The sequence below is a fragment of the Malurus melanocephalus genome, unplaced genomic scaffold (genome assembly GCF_030028575.1).
Source record: "Malurus melanocephalus ecotype Western Australia unplaced genomic scaffold, MMel_1.1 scaffold_20, whole genome shotgun sequence".
Lineage (NCBI taxonomy): Eukaryota > Metazoa > Chordata > Aves > Passeriformes > Maluridae > Malurus > Malurus melanocephalus.
In genome coordinates, this window is record NW_026623252.1 from 1,543,857 (window position 1) to 1,568,515 (window position 24,659).

The following is a 24,659-nucleotide window of genomic DNA, read 5'->3' on the forward strand; positions in this document are numbered from 1 at the left end:
GCCTTTGCATTACAGTGTAATGGTCAGGATTCACTGACCTTCTCTGATGAGCTCCCTCAAAATGAGAGAAAAGGAGCTTCACTTGGTACAATACTACACACTCCAAATACTTGAGTTAAAATATTGAATTACACTTGGCAAAGAGTGGCAGTGAGCAAAAGCCCTCCATGTTACTTCTTCTGTTACATTTATTGCATAACTTTCATATTTGCTAACAAAATCTCAGTAATGAAACTGTCCTAATAGGTATCAAGTCTTGCTTGCTGTTTACTGACAATGAACCCCATAGTCCTGACCTTGGTGTAGTAAAGACCTTTGYGTTTGAGCTTAAATTCTTTTTCTTTTGGGTAGCTAACCAGATCTAGGGATGAAAAAGGATGTTATTGTACTTTCAGTTAATCTCCTTGTTGATTTGTGCTATTTTTATGTTGTGGCCCCTCTTCCTGTCATGTGGGCTTATAACAGCAGATGATAATTTATTTAGTTGATGAAACAGCTTAAAAAAACATAGTAGATTCTATTTTTGCCATCCAATTTTACGACACACCTTGAGTAAAAGGTGGGTTAATTTTGCTATTAAATGTAATTTTTTAGTCAAATATCTCAGAATTCTTGGTGCTTTTTTAAAGATCACTGCTTGCAGGGCTCTGACAGATTTTGACCTGTCATTTTATAGGAAGAAAGATGAAATATCTTTTCTCCAGTAGACCCCAGATGCTCATAATCTACAAGACAAGCATAAACAATGTAAATATTAGTAACATTAGTTTTAGAACTCAGGACTTTATAGACATTCTTACTATTTTTATGAGAGCTGATGGTTACTTGTGGTTGTAAGTGCTCAGCAGAAACTATTTAAATTGTATTATACTTCAAGTGTCACGTCTGTAACGTTTTATCCCTGTGAAAGCTTGACATAGCTCCATTAAGGCAAGGTGATATGAATTACTATTCAATCTTTATCTACCTGTGCATGCAGATTTTATAAGATTGCTGTGCATCTACAGAAAACCCTCCTTAATACYATCTCCTGGAKGGAAGATTRAAATATATTGTTGTTGATGTGTTTYACTATTTCCRTACATGTACTGTCTCTTTGCTCTTGCTCATAACAAACTGGTTGTTTTGCAGATTAGCAAATTTACCTCCCAGTGAAACATCAAGTGCAGTCAGTGGTTTAGAGAGGCTGTATGAATGGAGTTGTTTTCCACAGGCACTGGTTGCACTAGTGTTGTCCAGGTTCTACTGTAAAACACTTCTCTTCTTTCACAAGCTTGGCTATTTCTTGCATTTTTAGGCAGTTACTCTTGCAGAAGACTGCTTTACTCCATTTCTCCCCTCTAATATTTTTCTGTGAAATCCATTTGGCAATTCCTCTGGGTGCATTGTAGCAGCTAATGGGAGGTTACTGTGCAGGGCATACTTTGCTCCAACGTTGTTTGATTGGTTTYGGTAACCTCTTTGTCAGACCTGTTTGTGCTGTACTTCATCAAAATGGAATCCTGTGTCAGGGTTCTGATTTGTTATGCAGAGCAGCTGTGAGGGAGGAAGTGAAATGGTCTTCCAGGCAGCAAAACTTTCAACTCATGGCCCTCTTCTTTACAGCTTTGAGGGCTGAAACCTGTGCAACCCACAGAAGCAGCTGGGCTATAGTTCATCCCAGCCAACTGTAGGGATGTAACTGTTGTTCTTATATTGAGAATCTCATCACCCAAGGTCCTCTGCTACTTCAGGATAGAGAATGACAGATAGAGAATGATAGAGCCCTCCCAAGGGCTAAGATTTGTCCTTTCTGTCAACAGAAGGGGTCATATGCTGAGCCTTCACAAGATCATCTGACACAGGGTTATGCTTAAAGCCTGATCTTTTTGSTCTAGAGCTTAAATTCTTAACACTGTCATCATTTTCACTCAAAGCTTGATCAATACCTTCTCAAAAACWTTGGCATTCTGTCTTTCAGCAGGAYAGATTTAAAGTGGCAGGCAAAAACTGAGTAAAGACAAACAAATCTGCCAGCAAGTAGCATCAGGGTGCAGTCGATTTTTGCAGCAAATCCACATTCCTTCTGTTCTGCACTTCATCAGAGCAACCAGTAAACTGATGATCTTGCATCTCCCTAAGCCTCATCAAAACTCTCACACTTCCTCTTGGTTTCTGTGTGTCTGAAATCACATCTCAGATATATGCTTGGGCTAAAGCAGTGCGGACTGAGAGGCCATGAGAAACATTCTCCATGTAGTGCCTAGTGAGCTGAACAGCAAAGAAAAGGTTCAGTGCAGCATTCCAGCACTCCTTATTGCATGAAAAATGGGGGGTGGATGGAGTGGCAATAAAATGAATAATAGTCTTCTCTAGAGAGTGACTTTACTCTAAACGTGTTTCAGACCAGGCAGCATGTGATAAAGGAAACCTGCACTGCACCTGTATGCGGTAAATCCACTATAAAGGCAGGCATAGGACACACAGAGCCTTCAGAGGCTCACAGGCTGCTACAGTCTTGCACTTCCATTGCAGGGGAAAGAGATGAAATGTAAATTAATTATAGGATCAATGCAGGTGTAGTGCTCACTGCAATGCTGATAGAAAACCAAGAGTCTCAAGTATAAAAATATCTTGAGAGCTGAGAGAAGTACTAATGAGCTGGTATGCATACAGTCATGCAGGAGGAAGACGATAGAAACAACAACATCTGGAGGAGCAGGCCCCAAACTATCTTGCATTGTTATTCTGTTTTATACATGTCTGTTTTATATAATTGTTGTGTAGTCTACTGCACAGAATGACCATGTTTTTCATCAGTCTTCAACAGGATTGATTCATTAAAAAGCATCATATGCCACCATCATATTTAAGGTGATTCTGTGATTTGCTTCTCTGATGTTGTTTCCTTGACACCTACTCTGAGCAGATTTCAAAGTTAGGACTGTGTCTTTGTGTTTTGKATGTCTTGTGTCTCAGTACATCCTGATCCATACTCTGTCTTTTGGTGATCCTAAGCTTCCTACTGAAATATTCATTTAGTAACCAATGGACAAAGATGGACTGAATCCAAAATAAATTCATACAAGGTTTCTTGCCTAGAAGAAGACAGAGAGCTATAAAAACTAAGAAACAAGCTATATGGAGTACTTGCTGGTCTCACTGTTGAGAACATCTGGGGTTGACTATTGATTTGCTGTGTCTTGGATTTWATATGTGACTCCTGCCCTGAATCTTTAGTCATGTATGGAAAGTGGTTGATAAGAATGCTACAAACACTAGTGAAGAGGAGCCTTGCTTTGCTGCTGTGTGTCTCCTACATTCTTGTGCTAATAAAATGAATAGGGAAGATTCAAGAGTAGTCTTTGATTAGTCTCAAAAGTCTCTGAAAAATGTGTGRTCCCCAACATCTGATACTGGGTTTCAAAGACCTCAACTGCAAAGGCTGTCACTGGCTTCTGCTGCAAGAAACTACAAACTTCTATACTGTAGAGGCTGGTTGGCTCTGCMATGTGCAGTCTGGGTAAGSRGAATCTAAACCTCCTGTCACAGCARTCACTTCATCTGYCCTTGATAWATGGCTAGCTCTGCTTTGAAAGYGAAAAGSTATTTTAACASGACCCGCTTGTTCAGCAGAATATTTCTGGCAGGACAGMAAAGATAAAGAGCATTCCATTGGAGACAAGATGATATTTAGGCAGAAGAAAATTTCCCTGTGGGAATTCMGTCAGGTCTGCACAAGCATCTCATGGTAGATGGCATTCTGATCTTTAATGAGAACAGATGGCTGGAAGCTGAGCTTGTGCCAGTTTTGTGGCCAAGTCCTTCTTTGCAGCACAGGTGTAGGATGTGTTGCTCCATGCAGAGGTGAGTTGAGTGAGCCTCATGGTTTTTGCAGTTATGTGACATTTTTGATATAGGAAGAGGGGGTCCCTTATGGACAATGATGGACTGGGAGCCTTGTCATTACCAGCAGAGGATRTTTACTGATGTGGAAGTTTTAGGTTTCTTTTAGTGAGTAAATAATTTTTTTGAAAATTAAGTTTCTCTAAGGGACAGCGCTGCTTATTGCAGTTTAGTTCCAAAAGGCATATTTAAAGGTTGAAGTTATTAAGGACATATTCTCCTAGATTTTAATAAAATGGTTTGCAAAGGGTAGCCATTGTGATTACTCATCAATGTAAATCAAGGCCTCAAAGACATCATAAGCTACCCGGAGTCACACCTGGGATAGAATCAGACTGAGGAAGAACATGTTCTTTCACATCACCAGACCATGCATACAGCAATGCCTGAGGCTTTCCACAATGTGCTGTACGTTTTTCTTTGGTGACTGAAAAGTTAGACAAAGTAAATAATTCCAGAAGTTTCTATTTTTTTTGTTAGTTTATTTTTATTTAAATGTGTGAACATTTTTTGTGCAATGAATTGGAGGTATTTTTCCTCTACAGTGCTCCTATGACAGCTGTAGGAASTAGCTCCTTTTCTATAACTGATTATCCTCCATTTCTCCTTGTGTTTGTCTTTTTTGGGAGCTGCAGGATCTTACAATGAAGTGTAACGAGGAAGAGAAATCGCTAAGCACAGAGGCATTTTCCAAGGTTTCTCTGACCAACTTGCGTAGACCAGCAGTTCCAGATCTTTCCACAGACCTGGGGATGAACATCTTCAAAAAGGTGAATGGAAGAACTGTAGTTTTTGTATGATTCAACACCTCAGTGTCCTCCCAAGTAACAGCTGAAATCTGCTCAGACTATATATTCATGAGGTCTGCTTCAATATATATTCATGCTMTATGTGAGATTGTCATCCCTTTTCATTGGAATTGATTCTGTATATTATTACAAAGGTTTTTATATGCACATTCCAACACAATACTGAAATTTTTGTTAAAATTATTGTCCTGATGAAACTGCGTGAGAGGAGACCACTTAAACAGTGCTGAATTTTAGGTGCTGGTTCTCACTGTAGTTCCAGTTCATTCAGTGAGTTCTCTTGAATTTTTAACTTTATCTTAGCTGGGATTTGCAGCCATGCAGGATAGCAGCTGGAGTTTTGGGGGTTCTACGCATGTGGCTCAAGGTCAAAGAATGTCCTGAAATTGTCCAAGTGCATCCAACTCATTTTAGGGCAAGGTTGAATTCCTTCAAACACTCATAGGATCCAGCATGCGAGTAGATCCTACCATGGCTGAATGGCCAAGATAAAAGGACAAAGTGAGAAGTTATACTTGGGACATATATCTGTGTTATCTTTTCCCCTCAAGTGGCAGTTTTCCATGCCTCAAGGTTTCTTTCTTGCTCCTGTATCTCCTCCTCTTGCTGCAGTTTAAGAGCCGCAAAGAAGACAGGGAGCGTGAGCGCAAAGGGTCAATTCCTTTCCACCACACTGGGAAGAAGAGGCAGCGAAGAATGGGAGTGCCTTTCCTCCTCCATGAGGATCACTTGGATGTSTCACCCACTCGCAGCACTTTCTCCTTTGGCAGTTTCTCTGGAATTGGAGAGGACCGGCGTGGCATTGAGAGAGGAGGGTGGCAAACCACCATATTAGGTGAGATGCTGCTGTCTCTGCCCCATGTCTTGTGTCATTCCTTTAATGAATATTCAGAAAATACCGTAGGTTCTTTACTTCTTCATCCAGTCTCTTTACCATGTTATGTCCTTGGTTCTGTTTACAGGATTACACATCTGTTGGTAATTGCTCACAGCAGACTTTGAAGCACTTATGCTTCAGTCCACTTTTTCTCTGAAAACGACCTTCTTTACTGGAATAATAGCTATTGTAGGATCTCTGTACAACGTGATTAAACCTTTCCCTGAGTGGAAGCAATCATTGCACAAGTGCAATTTCAAATAGATTTGAAAAATGTTTGCATCCTTTTCTTTAAAAGAGAAATCTCTGGAGAGGGAGCAGTGTCATTAGTATGACAATTAGTAGCAGCATTGTCATTAGTCTCATTAACAATRTCATTAGGATGCAAAAAAATTCTATTCACGTTTTTCCCAGAGTGCATGTTGGATACAAGTAGGATATTGTCTCAGTAAAGTTTTTCTGTCTTGGTATTGCAAAAATACAGAGTTKAAACCTAAAAATTTGCTACTTTAATCTTTTTAGTTCCCTGAACAGTATCCAGGTATTGAYWGTGTTTCACAAATTTAYRCCCTATGTCRTAGAGTTTTGTCYTGGGAAACTTCCTTAGGGTTGATAGCAGCAAAATGAACTGTCATGTCAGAATGTTGTCGTTTTCACAATCTTAGATTGCATCATTTTGATAAGCTGTGTTTACACACATCTCTCTCTGGGACACAGGAGGGTAGTCAAGTAAATTCTTAAAGACTCATATGTGTTTTATTAATGGTTAGTATATGAACATCTACAGATTTCTACAAGAATAACAAAATTATTATCCAAATCCTCCTTTTCATACCTTCAAGACCTCAAGAAGTTCGTTAAAGATCGATGTCAGTGGCATCAGGTTGTTCTTGTGGCTTAACCTGCAGTTTTTTGCTTCCTGATATTTCTGAAATCATGTATTTCAGATCCAATGGGAAACAGATCCTGCCAACTTCAGAGAAATTCCCCCTCTATCAGTAGTTTGTTTTTTTTTTTTTAATTTGTATTTTATTGTATCCTTAAAGAATTTCCTTTGCCTTAGCACTCCTTATCCTAATATACCTATTTTTATGAGGCAAGAGAAAAATAAACTAAATTCCTATAACATGCCCCAAAGGATGGAGTCGAACAATGCTGACCAGTCTTATTTTCTTGAAGGTGCTAGTGGTTAAGAATGCAGGTGTTAGCTGAATCAGTGTGTACTGAGGAGAAGAGTCTTGTGGATGACTAAATGAATAACTAACTAAATAAAATATCCGATTCTTGTCGTCTCCCTAGGAAAGTTTACCAGGAGAGGGAGCTCTGATACAGCGACGGAGATGGAGAGTCTGAGCGCCCGGCACTCGCACTCTCACCACACGCTGGTCTCCGAACTGCAGGAACCGTCCAACAGCCATGGCGAGAACACAGTCAAAGAAGGTAAATTTAGCACATCRGGAAATAACGTGTCACTGAAATATCAACCCCAAAAAGTGGAGGAAGTGTTACTCTTTCTATGTATGATTATGTGTCTAATTACTTTTTCATTTTTTTTAATTTCCGTATCTCTTGAGGGCTTTTTGTTTTATGAAGAAAAAGGCTTCAAACCTTTCATATTTTCCGGGGCAATTGTTAAAACAATTGGTGTCTCTCAGCAGAGAGAAGGCATGGTTTGGGGTTTTCTTGCCTTACCCCAAGGCAACACCGCAGTTTGAGCAGAAACTTTGTATTGCTATCTTCTGTCTTTCATGGGGAATTTTATGGTATTTAATGCTTCTTTGCAATCCACAGGATCTTTGCACATGAGTTATCAGGGATTACTGAAAGAGCTTTAAATTGCATTTAAAGAGGGAAATGGTTGGACTCAATGATCTTATAGGTCTTTTCCAACCYGAGTGATTCTGTGTTTCTGTGTAAGATTTGGATATGGATTTTTGTTACCCATGTAAAAACAAAACAAGTAAAACCTCAGTAAAAAAAAAATCCACTTGGATAACCATTATATTTAGTAGCTCAGGAACAAAATTTCCTACTGCCATCTTTATTGCTACCTTCACAATAAAAAATTCAGTGAATTAAGAAGTCACACTTGCCAGAAAGAAATCTTCTTATAGAAGCAGCTAATTCCTGCTCTGATCATTGACCAAATTGTGGCCTACTTCAGTACATACTGCTGTTGGCCTTAGAATGTTTCTCCTAATTAATAATGCTAGTTCAGTGCTGGCAGGGTTGCACAAGCTGTCAGGAAATGTGGTTGCTACTCTGCCAAGGTGTTATTTGCATAATGCATCACCGAGTCTTTGTTCATTAAATGTATTAAATGTAATTTTTTAATTTATTAGAATACATTTAATAGCCTTAGGAAAAGGTTCTTCATAATTCTGTAGCCCTGTTACTGTACTGTTTGGCAGGTGGTGGTCTAAACAATCCTAAGGGACACCTAGGGTCTTTTTAACTAAAGGATATATTTACCTCCTTACAAAGCACTAAGTGYGAGAAATTACCAACACTGTGGCTTGGAGTTCAGCATGGTTTGTAAAAACATGTGGCCTTGATAAGAATTTGCCAGTGTAGTCAACCTGCTAAGCAGAGCAATTCCAAGTTCCCTTCCTGGAACATTGTGAACTCAGACTGTTGCTTTGATCGGCCACTTTCAATRCGGTTAAAGGGATAAAGGGTTTTATCTCAGTATTTGGGATCTGAGGTGCACAACTCAGCAGAAAATGCTCACCATGTATAGCACAGATACAAGTTTTATAGATTTCTGAAATGAGCATGTATCTTTCTAGGATTACTCAATAAGAAACTTAACAAATGGAGTAATTCTAAAAACCCCTCCTGCCCCCCGGGATGAGGCCAGAGCCCAGTTTACATGATGTGTTACAGAGAGAAGGCTTCAGCCAGGGCTGAAGGACAGGCTGACAGGACAACACAGGACATGCTGACCCCTGATGAGGATGTTTGGTCTCTCTGCCCAGCAGAACCCMTAAACTAAGCTGGAATATCAGGCTGCAGGATTTACAAGCATGCAGGCTAAGGGGTACAAGGAATACCTAAAGGGTACAGCAATGACTAAAAAGAGTATATAAAATATATTAAGTGGTTTGTGAAAAGGAAAGGCAAAAATCATCAGGCATCAAAACCTTGCAGTGCCTTTCTCATCAGACAGCTTTGCATTTTGGAGGTGGTTTAAAGTGTCTCAAGTAATGTTTTCTTMWAMTGYTGTGATGAAATTTTCCAAAATGATKTGACTAGGAAAGCTGTTTCWAAYTTGTGTTGTGGTTCYRCTATCYTCACTCTTACCTTCCAGCTGCAGAGTCCTYTTTCTTTGTCATGCAGGGGCACTGCTGCTTTTAAGAAGAGACACCCAACTAATACAGGAGCAAAGCCAGCCAAATCCATTTGGATTAGATTTAGGCTGATTTCCTCAAATTACTTGGTTGCCCATTTAGCTGAGATCAGCTTAAGCAGCCAGGGAACTGAACTGCTAGAGCAAACATGGATTTGATGTAATTTATATCATCTTAAAGGAAGAAATTACTTTACCTGACATCCTTGTACACATCACAGGAATSAGGAGCTTGTATTTTCTTTTGGCATTACAAGCTGCGTTAAGAGCTGCTCCCTTTATACAAGCTCCACCTCAATCTTCCGTTCCAAAACTCTAGAGATGGAAAGTTTCAGGTCACTGTTTTCATCCCTACAGTGCGGTCCCAGATCTCCACCATCACTGTGGCAACTTTCAACACTACCCTGGCTTCGTTCAACGTGGGCTACGCCGATTTCTTCAGTGAGCACATGAGGAAGCTTTGTAACCAGGTGCCCATCCCTGAGATGCCCCACGAGCCACTTGCATGTGCYAACCTCCCACGGAGCCTGACAGACTCCTGCATCAATTACAGTTGCTTGGAGGACACAGATCACATTGATGGCACCAACAACTTTGTCCACAAGAATGGCATGCTGGATCTCTCGGTAATTGGCAAGAAYGAGGAAAGCCAGGTCCCTCTTCTGTCAATATAGAACTCAATAGTACCATTGAGATCAGGGGTTTGATGGGCTTTTCCTCCACCACTTTATATGACTTCTCTCAGCAGTATRTAAAGGTCAGTCAGATATATTTGTGCATATAAAAGTCTCCTGTGAGATACTGCAACTCCTGTTACTCCTTGCAAGGAGCGCATGTGCATGTGGAATGCACACATCGAATCTGAAGTGGCGTTACGTAATGGCTGTGTTGCTGGGGCATGCACCAAATTTCCATAAAATAGTATAARACTGAGTAGCACCTTTCTTCTAGCACCATAAACCTCACTTTTTCTGCTTTCCCCTTAATGATTTTCCAGCTCATGGTRCACTGGAGCAGTGTTCTCAGGCCCACAGATAGCATCTCATGGTTTCCTTTTCAGACTGACATGCCCAGTCTGTGGTTTCTTGTCTGACACTTAGCTTGTAGGCTCCTGGGATTTAGTGTTGTGTGTCCTTTGTTCAGGGTTTGTACTGTGCCTGCTGTAATGAGTTTCTGGAATCTAGAATTTCCAGGCACTAAATAATAGAAGAGAGAAAGGAGACAAAGTAATTCTGGCTTTAAAAATGATGTTTGAATTTCTTAGGTGGTCCTGAAGGCTGTTTACTTGGTTTTAAACCATGACATCAGTTCCCGGATTTGTGATGTTGCACTAAACATTGTGGAGTGCTTACTGCAGCTTGGTGTWGTGCCCTGTGTGGAGAAAGTCCGGAGAAAGAGTGAGAACAAAGAAAACGAGGCTCCTGAAAAGAGAGCAAGTGAAGGATCCTTCCAGCTCAAAGGGGCTGCTTCAAGTTCAACTGGTGGATATGGGCCAGCTCCAATTAGYGGAGCTGGAAATGGAGAAGAAGGAGGTGGTGGAGGAGCTGGAGGTGATGGAGGTGGAAGTGATGGAGGTGGTGGAGGAGGAGGGCCWTATGAGAAGAATGATAAAAACAAAGAAAAGGTTTGTCTTATTTCTCTTATACAATTCCAAATGTACTGTAAGCTGTGCTAAGGTTGAGTGTGTCTGTGCATGCAACTGCCCTTGMTTTTCTCTGGTGCTCACTTGTGTTTTCCACTGAGGAAATATGTTTGGCAATTCAATCACAGTCACTACTCCAGAGAAGGAGCTGCCACAAACAGATTTTTTAAGCCTGGCATGGACACTTGAAATATCTTGATAAAGTGTTTGGAACCCTCGATAACAATGATTTTTTTTCAGGTTTATTATTTATAACTGCTAGAAACAGAATGCAGTGTGGGCGCACAGTTCCTTTTATTTGGTGACTAGAAATCATCAATTTTTCTGTATTGCTGCAAGAATTGATCAAGAGATGCTATTGCTGACCTCAAAAATTGCTAGTTATAGTTGCATAATATCTAAAACATTTTAAAAAGATGCTTGGTTTTCTACTCAACMAAGCCAGCTCTTTGTTTTTCAGGGAGAATTTTTTGAAGTAAATGCTGAATGGTATGCGGAGCAGCATGGAGAGGCTTCACATTTATAGCATAATGTTTTGATGGGAGCTGAAAGGGARTGGGCTGCTCTCTTAGCTTGAAAAATAATTGGCATCAACACTACAAGAATTACAACTCAGCAGTGGAGTGTCTGAGATGAGAAATGAGCAGCCATTTGTCGAAAGTAAAGTGCTAAAAAAAATTCCAGYAGTTGTGCTAGGGTTTCACACACTCTTTCCCTCTGTGACCCTCAGGATGAAGGCCCATCTGTCAGCACCCATAGGCTGGCACTCACAATGCTGATTAAAATTGTGAAGTCCTTGGGCTGTGCCTATGGTTGTGGAGAAGGACACCGAGGGCTCTCTGGAGATCGCCTGAGACACCAGGTATTCCGGGAGAATGTAAGAGAATTAAAGCTCACTAAAGCGTCCCCCCTTGTACTTTTGACATCAGCTGCTGAGATTGCTGTCTGCCCCCTCTGTAGCTTTCTCTGTACTGAGAGTAAATGTGTTGCTCTTAGCTCACAAAATGTGTTGCAGCCCATCTGTAGCGGGTTTTCACCTATTGTTGTACCTTCCAGCTCCTGGGGCTTGCTAAGAGCACACCTGGTGCTTCTGGCAACCCTAGTGGGTGGGACAGTACTTGGGAGCAAATTTGCTTTGTGAGCTGATGTAAGAATTTTTCGCACGACAGTACCCCAACAAAGCACGCTATTAACAAAAGGTGCAGCTATTTTGGGTTGCCTCTSTTAATCCAGAATTCTAAGGTGTAAGTATGTCCACCTTTCCTAGAGGTGATGATGACTGATTTCTGCTGGGCTGTTCCATCAGCTCCTGGTAGTTGGAATGCACTGTRTTTGCACTGTACTTGTGCTAGTGTGCTGCAAGGAAGTAAAAGACTTACTCATGCCCTGTTGATTCCTTAATTCCTTAMATTTTTGTTTCTGCCCAAGTTAAGGCAGTGAAAAGTGCCTGGTATAAGATTTATTCCAGAAGAGTTAGTCTCCCTAAGATCAGTCCAATTCCCTATCAAATGGGAGCCTTTCAAAGGCCTTTTCAGGGCATGCCTCTTCCTCACATTGTGTGCTTGCAGAAGGGAGCATTTTTCGTGACTGTAAAKGAGAGTTTATTAATCCTGTGGCAGGGGTGTAAACCCGATTCTTCTCCATGGCTTTGGTAAGCTTGAGCCATGCCAACAGAGCTATAATTTGGTTCTGGGATCTGAGATTGATGTCTCAGATATGGACTGACTGCTCTGTATCCTTGCAGTGCTCTTGTGTTAGCTAGACTCCCAGGTACCGAGGAGACTGCAGGAATGATGCCAGTTCTGGACACAATGGGATAAGATGGGATGAGAGATTCCCAGTGGTAGCAGCAGGAAGGTTCTGCACAGAGCCCTGGTTGAACAGGTTCCATATTCATCACAMTGCCAGTTAGACTTGTAAATTTTGTTGGAGCTGCACCAGTAAAGCATTTAGACCTGTGCATAATATTGAGTATAAATCAATGGGTCTCTTGGAACAGAGGTTCTTACCAGGCCTACTGAATTGAGTAAAATGTTTTCTTATGTGTCTAAGTCTGCTGCATTTTCTCTGCATTTGTCTGGCCAAACTGCTTTGCATGCACCATTTGTGTTGACTGCATGGACAATCACGTCTGAGTTTACTGGAAAGTTGTATGGGAATATTGTAGCTAGSATAGAGATGGTATTTTAGATTCTTGTAACTCCAACCTGCATGGGGTCCTAGTAGGATGGATAGTTTTGTGATAAAAAGTTGACAATTAATAGCTTTTAACTAAAAAGATAGAGTTTTTTATTATAAAAATTGGTCATTGKGTGTAGGTGTATTCAGTGGGTTGGGTTTGAGCTGTAGGCTGAAAATCAGATGCCTTAAGCTAAGAACCTGTTCCACCAAGGCAAGGAGCCTTGACAGAWGTAGTACATTCCTACTTTCTTTGCATTCAGTGGGATTTTACTTTGGGGTTGGCCAGAGGACGRGAGGCCTTGAGACATGGCTGGTAGTGACTTCATTACCACCTCAAACAAGGGCACCCATAGTGGTGTGCTGAATTTCTTATTGTGAATTTCCTTGTGCTGAATTTCTTATTGGCTCCAGAGAAGAACCTGTCTYGTTATGGGACCCTTCAGAGCCAACACAGCACAGGCTAATGGCAAAATTACCCTGCTCTTGCTAGCAAAACTTGAGCACTTACTTTGATATGATATGATTTGATGGATACTGTTGCAGGCCCAGAACTGCCTCACRAAGCTGTACAAACTGGATAAGATGCAATTCCGGCAGACTGTGAAGGATTATGTGAATAAGGATTCTCTCAATAACGTGGTGGATTTCCTGCATGCTTTACTGGGGTTCTGCATGGAGCCAGTCACTGACAGTAAGTATATAGCTGGCATCAAAACTCTCACTCTGTTATTCTTAAACTGTGCCTTCAGAAAGAAGCTACACCCTTGTCCTTGTCCTTTAAAAAGCTGTGGACCAAGAGAGTTACACCACTTTGCATCCAACAAAYAAGTGATTTTGCCTAGAGAGCTTGTAGCACCCTGTGTACCTGAAATTGAAGGCCTTTTGTTTGATTCATCCTCTTTTTCATGGTCTTCACAGAMGATATTTTCATTTAACGATACCTCAGACAGTAATTTTCTGCTTCATTACATGAACAGGCATCAGGTGTTAATGGCCTGTTTAAGCCAGGGTTTATTCTGAATTGAGGTATAATTGAGTATTTAAACCCTCTTCGGTGCCTTATTCTGCACAGCTCTCAGATATATGGATAAAACAGTTCTGGAATTGTTCTTTTTCATAATACTACTAGTTCTGGGAAGCTTTCATACTTATAATTTATTATACCCTTTGCTTCTGCTTTGTTTTTGTTGGGTGGGAATGTGAAAACTGAGCACAGGAGGSACGTGTCCATGCCTCATACATCATAATGTCTTTATATGTATGCCTTTCAGCCCTTTCTTTTAAACTGTTCTTGACAAGATGGCTTACTTATACTTGAATTTTACAGACAAGGCTGGATTTGGGAATAACTTCACCACAGTGGACAACAAGTCTACAGCCCAGAGTGTGGAAGGCATTATAGTGAGTGCCATGTTCAAGTCATTGATCACTCGCTGTGCATCCACTACACATGAGCTCCACAGTTCAGAAAACCTGGTAAGCCTTTGATACCATATTACCAAAGTTATTTTTTCACTTGAGTGTCACCAGTGAGAATTTACAGTGAAGAACTGGTTCAGTTTAGCCAAATCCTTTGAGTGTAGCAAGTGATGCAGTCACAGTTGAAATCGCGGTCCCTGAAGGGATTTAAAAGACATGTGGATGTGGCACTTGGGGACATAGTTTTTTGGTGCACTTGACAGTTAAGCTAAGTTAATGGTTGGGTTCAATAATCTCAGTTAATGGTTGGGTTCAATAATCTCAGAGGTCTTTTTCAATATAAATGATTCTATGATTCTAAGACCAAAGCCACCATGAATCAACTTTTAGCAAAGTCAAAGCAAGTTTCACTAGATTAAGCACATGGCCTGCCAGTGTCACGGTGTTTGAATTACTGAACAGCAGTTTGGYAGATATTACTAATGTTTAGACAACCATTCAAATTATTGAACACCTCGTTGCTTGTTGCAACATAGATGCTGCCTTCCCAGAGCAGTCAGTAGGGTGGATGATAKGAACTCTCTTTTTCCAAATTGGTGCACTCTACTAGCTAGTCTCAGGCCACCTCCTTATCAGAAATTAAGATTTTTCATGGAAGCAACAAAGAAATGTTCTTGTATTTCATCCTTACAGCAGAGCTATGGAGGCACTGAAGTCCAGCTAAATGAACAGTAGTGCTCTGTGAGGAGAAAGGGGAAGGAGAAGGAAAAAGCACAGTAACACACTACAGCAGAGTAGCCTGCCCATGTCCATATTCTCTAGTTCTTATGGATATTCTTCCTCAGGAGTATTTCTCAACTGAGATTAAGTGATGAGATACAGAAAAATTGACCCCCAATATCTGACCTAGATTAGGACACGAAGTGTGAATTTTCCTTATAAATTGTGTGTCTTTGTAGACCCTATTTTAGTTAGTGTGCAGGGTGAAATGTTTCTCTAGGTGTAGGACCATTACTTGTGCCTGTATGAGAACACAGCACGTAGACCATGTGTGCAGTTTTGTTGCTGCGTCATTTTTAAAGACAGTTTTGTGGTCAGTCTTTTACTAAAAAGAAAAAGAGCAGGATTCAGATGCAATTATTAGTTTGTTGAGGTTGTTTTTTTTTAAATTTTTTTTCATTTATTTGTTTCTCTTTTTTCCTTGCTGGGAAATTTCAGAATAATCCAAGGTCTTTCAGGAGAAATCGCAGATCAAGAATCACGTCCTGTAAAACTATTTCCACCATGCCCTTGCCCTCATTATAGAKGTGATTTGCACATCACAGATGTGTATGAATGTTCAGAACTAAAAAGAGCCTTGAGTGTAGGAGGTAGGATGGGGAAAGCATGAGTCATTCCTTTCTCTTCCTATGATGTGAAGCTCTAAAAGAATGAGGAAAAATCCTGACACCCACAGGTTTTGAAAAAACATACTGTTGTTTTCAATCTACATCACCTCAGATACATCTTAAATTTTWGATGTCTTTTAAATTTGTGGTCTAGATTAATGGTATAAAACAAAYTATAGTTCATCTTTGCAGCTACCTCATTTCGCAGCTCTTTTAGCCTCTRTCTTCTGTATCTCATTGAAGATCATGCTCCATAGTAATAATAATGTAATAATAATAATAGTAATAATAAATAGTAAGAATAATAGTAATAATAAATGGTAATAATAAATAGTAATAATAATAACTTCCCRTTGTCTGCTTCTTCTGAGTGCATTAAATGAGTTTCCGGCCAAAAATTACAAAACATATACCTGAGGAGTAAGTCACACAACAGCCAGAAGAGAAGTAATGGACTGTTGAAGTACCTCAGAAAGTATTGATTCTCACTGCTTGTTTACAAACTGAAGTCTGAATTTTTTTTTTATGGTGTCTTGCTGCTCAGGGCTTGTACTGTGATATCCGACAGCTGGTGCAGTTTATCAAGGAGGCTCATGGGAATGTATTTCGGAGAGTGGCACTCAGTGCCCTCTTGGACAGTGCTGAGAAGTTAATACCAGGAAAAAAGACAGAGGAAACAGAGCAAAACCCCAAACCTTCTGGGAGCAAAAGGTGCGTGTCAAGGGGGAAAAGGTAAATGAATGACTTGTGTATGACTGTATGACTATCTGTGCTGAGCACAGAAGTAAGGAGTCCAAGGGCTTGTTTTATCTTGACAGCATGTCAGTTTTGTGCAGACTTGTGCTGTGTCAGCAGCCTCCTTTAAAATTTAATGATCTGAGAGTGCAATGGATTTGCAGTGAAAAGCATTGGCACTGTCATTCAGTAGTRATGAGAACAGTGTAATGGAAACACTGGGAGAAGGAAATGTTAAGAGAACTAARAAGCATATTGTCACTCCCAAAACACTGTGTAGATATACTTTTTAATATACATCACATTCTTTGGGATGTGTGTCTGTTTTTCTGACAGGTAAACCCCAATATGCAAAACAAGTCCAGAAGAAATTTGATCCTGACATACTTCTTTATAAAAAAGCTACTTCCTCTGGTGCTTTGAGGAAATTGTCATATTAAATGTCAGGAAGAAGGATTAAGAAAATTGATAAAGTCCTGAAAACCTTGGCTTTGCTTCTAAGAGCTGATGCCTTCTTTGGGAATAATATGTAAATAGAGGGAGTAAGTTGCTAAGGAGAGGGCACATCTCTAAAACTGCTTTGCAGGTTTCCATGTCCATTTTTTCTGTGATGACCATGAAATGGGCCATCCATTCACTTTGGCTGATGACTTATCTTGTCTGTATAGATCTGAAGTGGGAAGCATCATAATTGACAAAGTCCAGGCCTCAACTGCCCCTGATGAATGCCGAAGYTATGTCTCAAGCCGCCCAATGCAGACTCCAGAACAGTAAGTAAATATTGAATTGTTCAATGTGTTGGTGCCAGCACCTTCCTTCTGGGGTTAGTACAAATGCACAGGACAGCAAAGGCTTACCTGTTTGGGTGGTACAACAAACAGTTGTACCCACTACTCTACAGTAGGTATAAGATTGTTTTACCTGCTGCTGTACAACAGGAAGGTACAATGAACAGGAGATACATAAAAAAAACAGGTAATGCCTGTTTTTAGTGCTGCCAACTGGGCTCCTTCTGATTTTGACAGGGAAGCAGCAGAGTTTTTCCTGTGAGAGTGCAGCATGTTTGTCAGTATTGCATTCTACCAAAGCTGTGAATAGCATTTTAGTTCCTCAGAGATTTCACCAAAACTGTTCTCCAAGCTTTGYTTGTACTCTTGAGGGATGATTCTATTAATTTTCAGCTCTGAACTTGTTGCTAAGGGTCACTAATGCTTCAGTGAGAGCTAGGCTATTCCTGACCTACCTTGGGCACAGAGTGGCCAATGACTGTTTTGTCAGCACAGGGAACAAGCTTGCTGTTGGTACTGCACAACTCAAATKTCTTATGTCCAAAGAATTCTGCCATCTGATGTTGAGGTAAATTAAACAATACTGTTAAGAATTTTAGGAAATTCTATAAATGGGCACCTGTCCCTTAGTAATTCCTCTGAACATGTGTCTGTCTTTTTAAAGGCCTTTGAGATAAACTTCATGAAAACATTGATTATGTCCCCACTGAAAACAGTGTGTTTGGAATTCAAAATGTAARAACTTTAAGTAATAAACAGGTTAGGAGGGGTCTGCAGAAAGGGGGTCTCATTTCCTTGATAATTCAAACTTCACTGAGATGCAGTTCATGCTTTGCACACCTTTTCTTCCAGTGATGAGCAAATCCAAGGGGCCAATCTGGGACGCAAGGACTTCTGGCGAAAGATGTTCAAGTCACAAAGTGCAGCGAGTGATACCAGCAGTCAGTCTGAGCAGGACACATCCGAGTGCACCACTGCTCACTCTGGAACCACCACGGACAGGCGCTCCCGCTCGCGGTCCAGACGGATCTCCCTTCGAAAGAAACTCAAACTTCCCATAGGTAAATGTATGTCTCTTTCTATTCTATATACATATTGCTTGTGCAGAGGAATAGAACTACATATATCTGTCTTAAGAAGTACTGTAACACAGTTGTTACAGTATTATTGTCCGTAAAGTGTGATTTGCTGCTCTCTCCATTTTACAGATGTGGAGCTGAAGCAAAGGCAAATGTAAGCAGTTTGCCAAAGATATCAGGGGATATCTGTATCCAAAAAGAAAAATGGATCTTTGTCCCCAAAGTTGTAGGCTAATACTGTGATCTCACAGGCTCTTTCCCTCTCTGCAGAAGATAAATAGTCCAATTAGCATTTGATAGACAGAGAATATATTCTTTACAATTCACAAGACCTGGCCTTGCGTGGTAGTTAGTACAAGTAAACATGAAAATGTTACCATCTGCTTTTCTCCCATTTTCCTCTGCCTTAGCATGGCCACTGTAGAGAATACACTGCAATTGCTAAGAAATAGATTTTTGCTAGGAAAGTTTTTTAGATTTGTCCTGAGTGGCTTATTTTGTAACAGGGAACTGGCTGAAGCGCTCCTCCCTCTCTGGCCTAGCTGAYGGAGTAGAAGATCTCCTCGATATCAGCTCTGTCGACCGTCTCTCCTTCATCAGGCAGAGCTCCAAGGTAAATGTGTCAGGGGGGGATTACAGACAGCTTGTAAGGCAAAGATCTGGCTGGTGTTAACTGTACAATGAAATATTTTATTCAATATTCTGTGAAACTGTCACAGAAGTCTCCAGAGTAGAGCCATGGGAATTTGAGACCGGACTTTCGTGCCTCATGGTGAAGATAAGGTTAAACCTGCACTGTGCTGGTCAGTCTGCACTGGTGCACTGAGAGGCAAGTGCAGGGTCTGTCAACACACTTGAAGTTGAATTGTTGGTCACACTTTCCCTTCCCTTTTTGCCCTTTCACAACCTTTCCAGAAAAACTAATCCTTTAAGCAGAAAGGTTAAAAGAGGAAATGCTACAGCATTTATAAATCTATGCAAACTCACCTGTGTTGCTATGGTGACCCTTACAGCCCTCATGTAGATAATTATKCCTAACAAATGAGAGGAAGAGCCCATGGAATGGCACAGGCTGAGCTGCCCCTCTGTCCCTGCACAGGTGAAGTTCACCAGCGCAGTGAAGCTCTCGGAAGGAGCGGGGCCGGGAGCAGGCCTGGACAACGGGCGCGATGAAGAGGAGAATTTCTTCAAGCGTCTTGGTAAATGGCGCACCTGCCGAAGACACCCATCCAAGCTTCATCACACAGAAGAAAAAGATGGTTAGAAATCAGGGTTCTCGTCACCTTTTTTTCTTTCTTTTTATAATTTTTTWAATATATTTCTTTCTGTATTTTACCTCTTTCTCTTTTTTCCTGCTTTCTCCATAGTTTTTGTCTGCATTGTAGCCTTCTCTAATTTTTTAGTCTTTGTAACTGTTTTCTTTCCCTTCCTTCTTTATTTCTTTTTTTTTTTAATTTAGAAAAAAAGCTCTGGTAAAATAAGTTTTTCTTCCCTAAAAAAATCAGATTATCCAAATAAATTATGTGATAATATATTTGGGCTTCTAAAATCAAATTAAATTTGGTGAATACACATGAAAAATTGATTCTTTCTTCAAAGCACTTATTCAGTTCAAAATTAGGTGTGTAACTCTTCTGTTGCCTAGTACAACAATGGGTGTTCCATCAGATTTTTTGTTTTGGTTTGTTTTTTTTTTTTTCAATTTTTAACTATTGGACAGTTTTAACAAAGATCAGTACAGAAATGGAAAACCCTGCACAAACCTTGTTATAATTATCTCTTTTCTTCTGTGTTTGCATGTCTAGTGTCTGCATACCATTCGTTAGGGATGCGGTCCCTTTTTCTTAGTACACAACTTAATAATAACAATGCTCTTTTTCCACAAAAGTATATTTAATTGCTATGCATTTTCAAAATCTGCAATGTTTGAAAAGAACCTTTACGAATAACACAATTTCATGGCATATTCTGTTTTAAATATCATGTAGTCATTCACATGCTCATGTTCTCAGCTCAGAGCGCATCCTTCTTGTCAGGGAGATAATGTTGTATCCTGAAGTTCTGTTCCTTTTTTTTTCAAGACAACCCAACCAGATTCCCAAACACACATAAAAAAGGAGTAAATTTTCTTTTTCAGCATGATTTCTGTAACTTTACATTGCGTTACATTTTCTGGCGTTCTGTTTGGTTTTTTTCTTTCCTGACATTACATTTTGATTCTGCATTGTATTGTATTTCTCCATCACATGTTCCATACAGTGTAATGCGTGTAGAGCATTGTTCAGGCGAGTAATACCAGCAAAGTGTGAGCATATGTCATCACTGTAAACTGGTCATTATCTGCCCTGCAGAATGGTCTGCTTTTCAATTTGCTCAGAGTAGAGAAGTATTGTTCCTTTGGGAGAATGCATTGGTTCAGCATCTTCTTGATGTTTGGTAGCATTCCCATGCAATGGAAGGAATTGTTTTCTTCAGCTCCTGCTTTGTGCTGAAGTAGGTGTGAAATAGTTCCACCACACTTCCTCCAGGTCTCAATGGTTAAAAACAGCTGAGGGTCAGTGAGACCTTTTTAGACTGCCACAGCTCTTTCTGCAGTGCTCCTGTAAGTTGTCCTTCATATTTTCTTGTAAGAAATATTTCCTTTTCATCTTGCTRATACTAGGGTATTAAAAATTCATAAGGCAAAAGGTGGCAGTTAAGGAACTCGTATCATTGTATCTACAAGGATCTCTGGTATGCAATGAAAGCCACATTCTATTAGCAAATATATGAGTACATGCCCTGTGTATGTCTGTGCTTGCATGTGCACAGTGATATCACAGCGAGGCCCTTTCATATGGCACAATTTCTTACCCAGTAGAACAGCAACATTACGTAGAGCCTTCAAATTTCTAGTGCTTCTGTATCTTCCATACAGATCATCAAAGTTTCTGCGCTTTATGAAAAGAGAATAAAAGCCTGGTGATGGTGGATGGGTGAACTGTTAAATCCTGCAAGGTCTAATCTTAAATCATTGAATTGGAACCTCTCTCTGCCTTCCCATTCTTGTCATTTTTGGTGCTATAACTTTACTTTGCTTGTGCATTTTCCATGTGATGTTTCCTCTCATGTTTTTGGGCTTTTTAACAGTAGACCAAATTTAAGAGAAAATYGAGAGAGGAAAAATACATTACATTAAAAAATAATAAAATGTAGACTAATTTCTGACATTATTTATGAACTGTAACCTTCATTGTGATATATCATCTGGACCAYTGGAAATTCTGTGTTGCGTATGTATGTAAGCATACATGTGTAAGYATCTGTATGTGTGCATATGTATACATATATACACACATAAATATATACACATTCATGTGTAAAAATGTTCATTTTATTGATCTTTTAACTTTTACTGAGATGGAAACATATATACATATTTACAGTTACATGAGACCCATAATGTTCCTTTGAGCACTTAGAGATGACTTTGTGAGTGACCACAGAAGATGTCAGGGTGTTCCAGGCACAGAAATGCAAACTTGCTCTGAGGGATGAGCTCACATCACACAGTGAGCAGCTGTGGGGCAGGAACCTGTGTGTCCTCCTGCATTTGGAAATGGTYTCTGCTTATTCGGTGACATCTTCTTCAAAACTGAAGAATATGAATTAGGTTAGTGAGGGCTGCCTTGCTCACAGCAAGGCTACTCCAGGATGGGCACAGCAAGTAATTCACCAGCTGTCTTTGAAGGATTCTCTTGTAAAGCTTCAACAAAATGCAAGGAGTACCACTGAGCTCAGATGGACAAAGGCTCTGCTAGAGCTTTATAATGGAGACTAGGGACATACCTTAGGCGAGCTTTTGTTCTTTATCTCATACAGGACAGGGCCCTGAATGGGAAACATTTGCACTCAAATGAGTTRGTGTTACTACACTAACTGAGCAGGAAGGCTCAGATAAGATATCAAGTCTGTAAGGAAACAAAGGATTTAGGAAGATGTTTGTGACTGCTCATATATGTAAGTGTTCTACCTGTTCTTCCTGCTTTGTCTGCTTTTTCCATTTCAATGGCATATTTTCCCAACATGGGAACTTTGTTTGCTGCAAAACTATGGACAGCTTCACTGGAGAGAAAAAAAAAAAAAAACCCAAAGAATTTTTTTAAAAGTCTCTTGAAATTTGATATATCTCTGTCTTCAAGAGAAAAGTGAARATCTACATTGTCAATTTCTCTCATGGCTTTTGAAAAAAAAATAAGTGTTAAATGCTTTCCAAGTAATTTTAGGGAGTACTTTCTCAAAAGAACTTTGTATTTCACACATTCTTCTTTCCTGAAGAAGTCAAAAAGTCCTGTAGGGTTGATGTTTTTACTTTTGTCTTTCAGATAATCCATATTTCAAGACAGTCTTGATTTCTCCACTCAGTGTTCTCTTCTTCAGTGCTTTATCCTTTAGTATTCTGTAAACTTTTGTACTTTTACATATAAACAGGAATAGCATTATGGATAAAGGCAAAAAGCCCAGAAACTGACTATTCTTTTTTTGACCAGCAACTTTGACTTTGAAATTGCTTTCCTGATTTCTAATCAGTGTCTTTCTGCTATTTTGTCATCTCTGGATACCCATTGCATAATAATCTTCTGCACTGTGTTTATTGGGATTAGTTTATCATGTGAACTCTCTACATGGAGTTTAAAATTTTCCATGAAGTGGGATGCCAGCTTCATTTTTCAAAGGAATACWTTTTAGGGATTTTTCCATCCCAAAGAATGTAAGACATTTCAAGGAAGAGAGGTTGGAATGATGATGACCTAGGGGTTGAGTCCAGTCCCATTTTCCTTATCACTCGTCTGGGAACTGCAGATGTATGCCTGAAAAAAATGACAGTGCTTGATTTTCACATATACTACATAGTCTCTACTGGTTTTTCTTTCTTACTAGGTGATATATTACTAAATTTATCCATGAGGAATAAGGGTTGTGCATGCTCTAGTTTAAGGTAAACTTAAAGGCAATAGAGAAATAAGGTGGGCGATTATTTAGGAAAAAACAGAGTAAGGAAGGTGATCTGTGTTAAGAGGTGAGGAAAAAGGACTACATCCTGGTTCACCTGTGTTGGAGGAGGTTGTGGGCTTCCTCACTGAGTATGGTGGAATTGTTCAGGCAGACATCATTATGACCAATACTAGAATGTGATTTGCTGTATGGCTGTTTCATAGAATATTGTCATAATGTTCCTGTTATCTTCAAGATAACACAAGGAGACAAAGGGATTTAGACTAAGACTGTACTGATCAACATTTTTGTTCCGTATTTTTYAATCAATGAAAAGTGAGAGACTGTGTTCCCATATCCCTACCCGTCCCTGCATCCCCTCTGTACTCTCTGCCTCTTTAGGTTGCCATAGCTTTGATGATCACTTGACCTCCAACCAAGAAGGAGGAAAATCCAAGAATGTTGTGAACCTGGGAGCCATCCGCCAAGGCATGAAGCGCTTTCAGTTTCTGCTGAACTGCTGTGAACCRGGCACTATCCCTGATGCCTCCATTTTGGCAGCAGCTCTAGATCTTGTAAGTGACTGCTGGTCTCTTGTCATCTCCCGAGTGAGAGCATGTGCATACATGGTGATCTGCTGTTATTCACTCATGCTCTTCATGCCCCTGTAGAAAGATGGTAAATGCTAGCTGATGGTGCTGGTACTAGCTGGAGCTTTAGCATCTGTGCCTGGCTGAATTTGCAGACAGAATGGATCCTTTTTTATTTACATGGCTCCCCATAACTGTGTTGTCAGTGCAAAGTTTGTATTGCTGACTGCATAATTTGCTCAGGGACACTGTTTCTGCTCATGGTGTCTCTCTGCAGAATAAGGATTGAAGATTGGATGACTACTTGGAGAGGCACAAGAATTCTGCTCTTGAGTTCTGTTAAAGATATAAGTACATTAAGGAATCCTGAACTGTTACTCACCAGAACCTGTCATTGGGAAAAAATTACCATGTCACAGTGTACCTGTTTTTAAATGTAGATTTTGCTGGTTTGCTAATCAAAATCACAGAAGGGACACAATTCAATCCCTTCTTCCTGATACTCYGTATCTCCTTCCTTCCTATCCTTGGAGGTTTTTAACATTCTTTCCCATTTCTAAAGCAGTGCTCTGCCTGTGATTCATGAGCCAGTGGGGCTCTGTGAGGTGCTTATGTGACAAGTAAGGACTGTGACAAATACAGCTATGAAAAACAGCAAATTATAAGCAATTTCTCTGCATGCTGCTTTTCTACTTCATTCTATAAATGTTGGGCTGTCTGCAAGCTAAAAAAAGATTAAAATCCATTGGCCTTCAAGCATCCATATGCTTGCTTTTTCTTCCCACTCCCCACCATTCACCTCTGTGACTGTTGAGCCGTTTTTGCGCTTGTTTGGTTTTGTACCTCACTGCCGCAGATACTGAGCTCAAGGACTCTTCCTTCCTGGTAGCACTGTGCCCTGACCTGTGCTGCATTGCCTGCTGCATGCCTGTAGGGATGTTCT

At 40.2% G+C, this 24,659-nt stretch overlaps 1 protein-coding gene across 1 annotated transcript in view; it reads left to right on the top strand.

Moving 5' to 3' along the window:
• The window catches only part of UNC80 (unc-80 homolog, NALCN channel complex subunit), a 113,395-nt gene that overhangs the window by 19,437 nt on the left and 69,299 nt on the right, over positions 1–24,659 (top strand). Inside the window, exons 9-22 of the mRNA XM_057389866.1 lie at positions 4,521–4,655; positions 5,307–5,529; positions 6,871–7,011; positions 9,278–9,546; positions 10,185–10,544; positions 11,293–11,439; positions 13,287–13,434; positions 14,071–14,219; positions 16,095–16,261; positions 16,954–17,055; positions 17,926–18,134; positions 18,659–18,765; positions 19,252–19,411; positions 23,529–23,701. Of these exons, the coding sequence (XP_057245849.1) occupies positions 4,521–4,655; positions 5,307–5,529; positions 6,871–7,011; positions 9,278–9,546; positions 10,185–10,544; positions 11,293–11,439; positions 13,287–13,434; positions 14,071–14,219; positions 16,095–16,261; positions 16,954–17,055; positions 17,926–18,134; positions 18,659–18,765; positions 19,252–19,411; positions 23,529–23,701 (2,490 nt within the window). The remainder of the gene's footprint in view (positions 1–4,520; positions 4,656–5,306; positions 5,530–6,870; positions 7,012–9,277; positions 9,547–10,184; positions 10,545–11,292; positions 11,440–13,286; positions 13,435–14,070; positions 14,220–16,094; positions 16,262–16,953; positions 17,056–17,925; positions 18,135–18,658; positions 18,766–19,251; positions 19,412–23,528; positions 23,702–24,659) is intronic.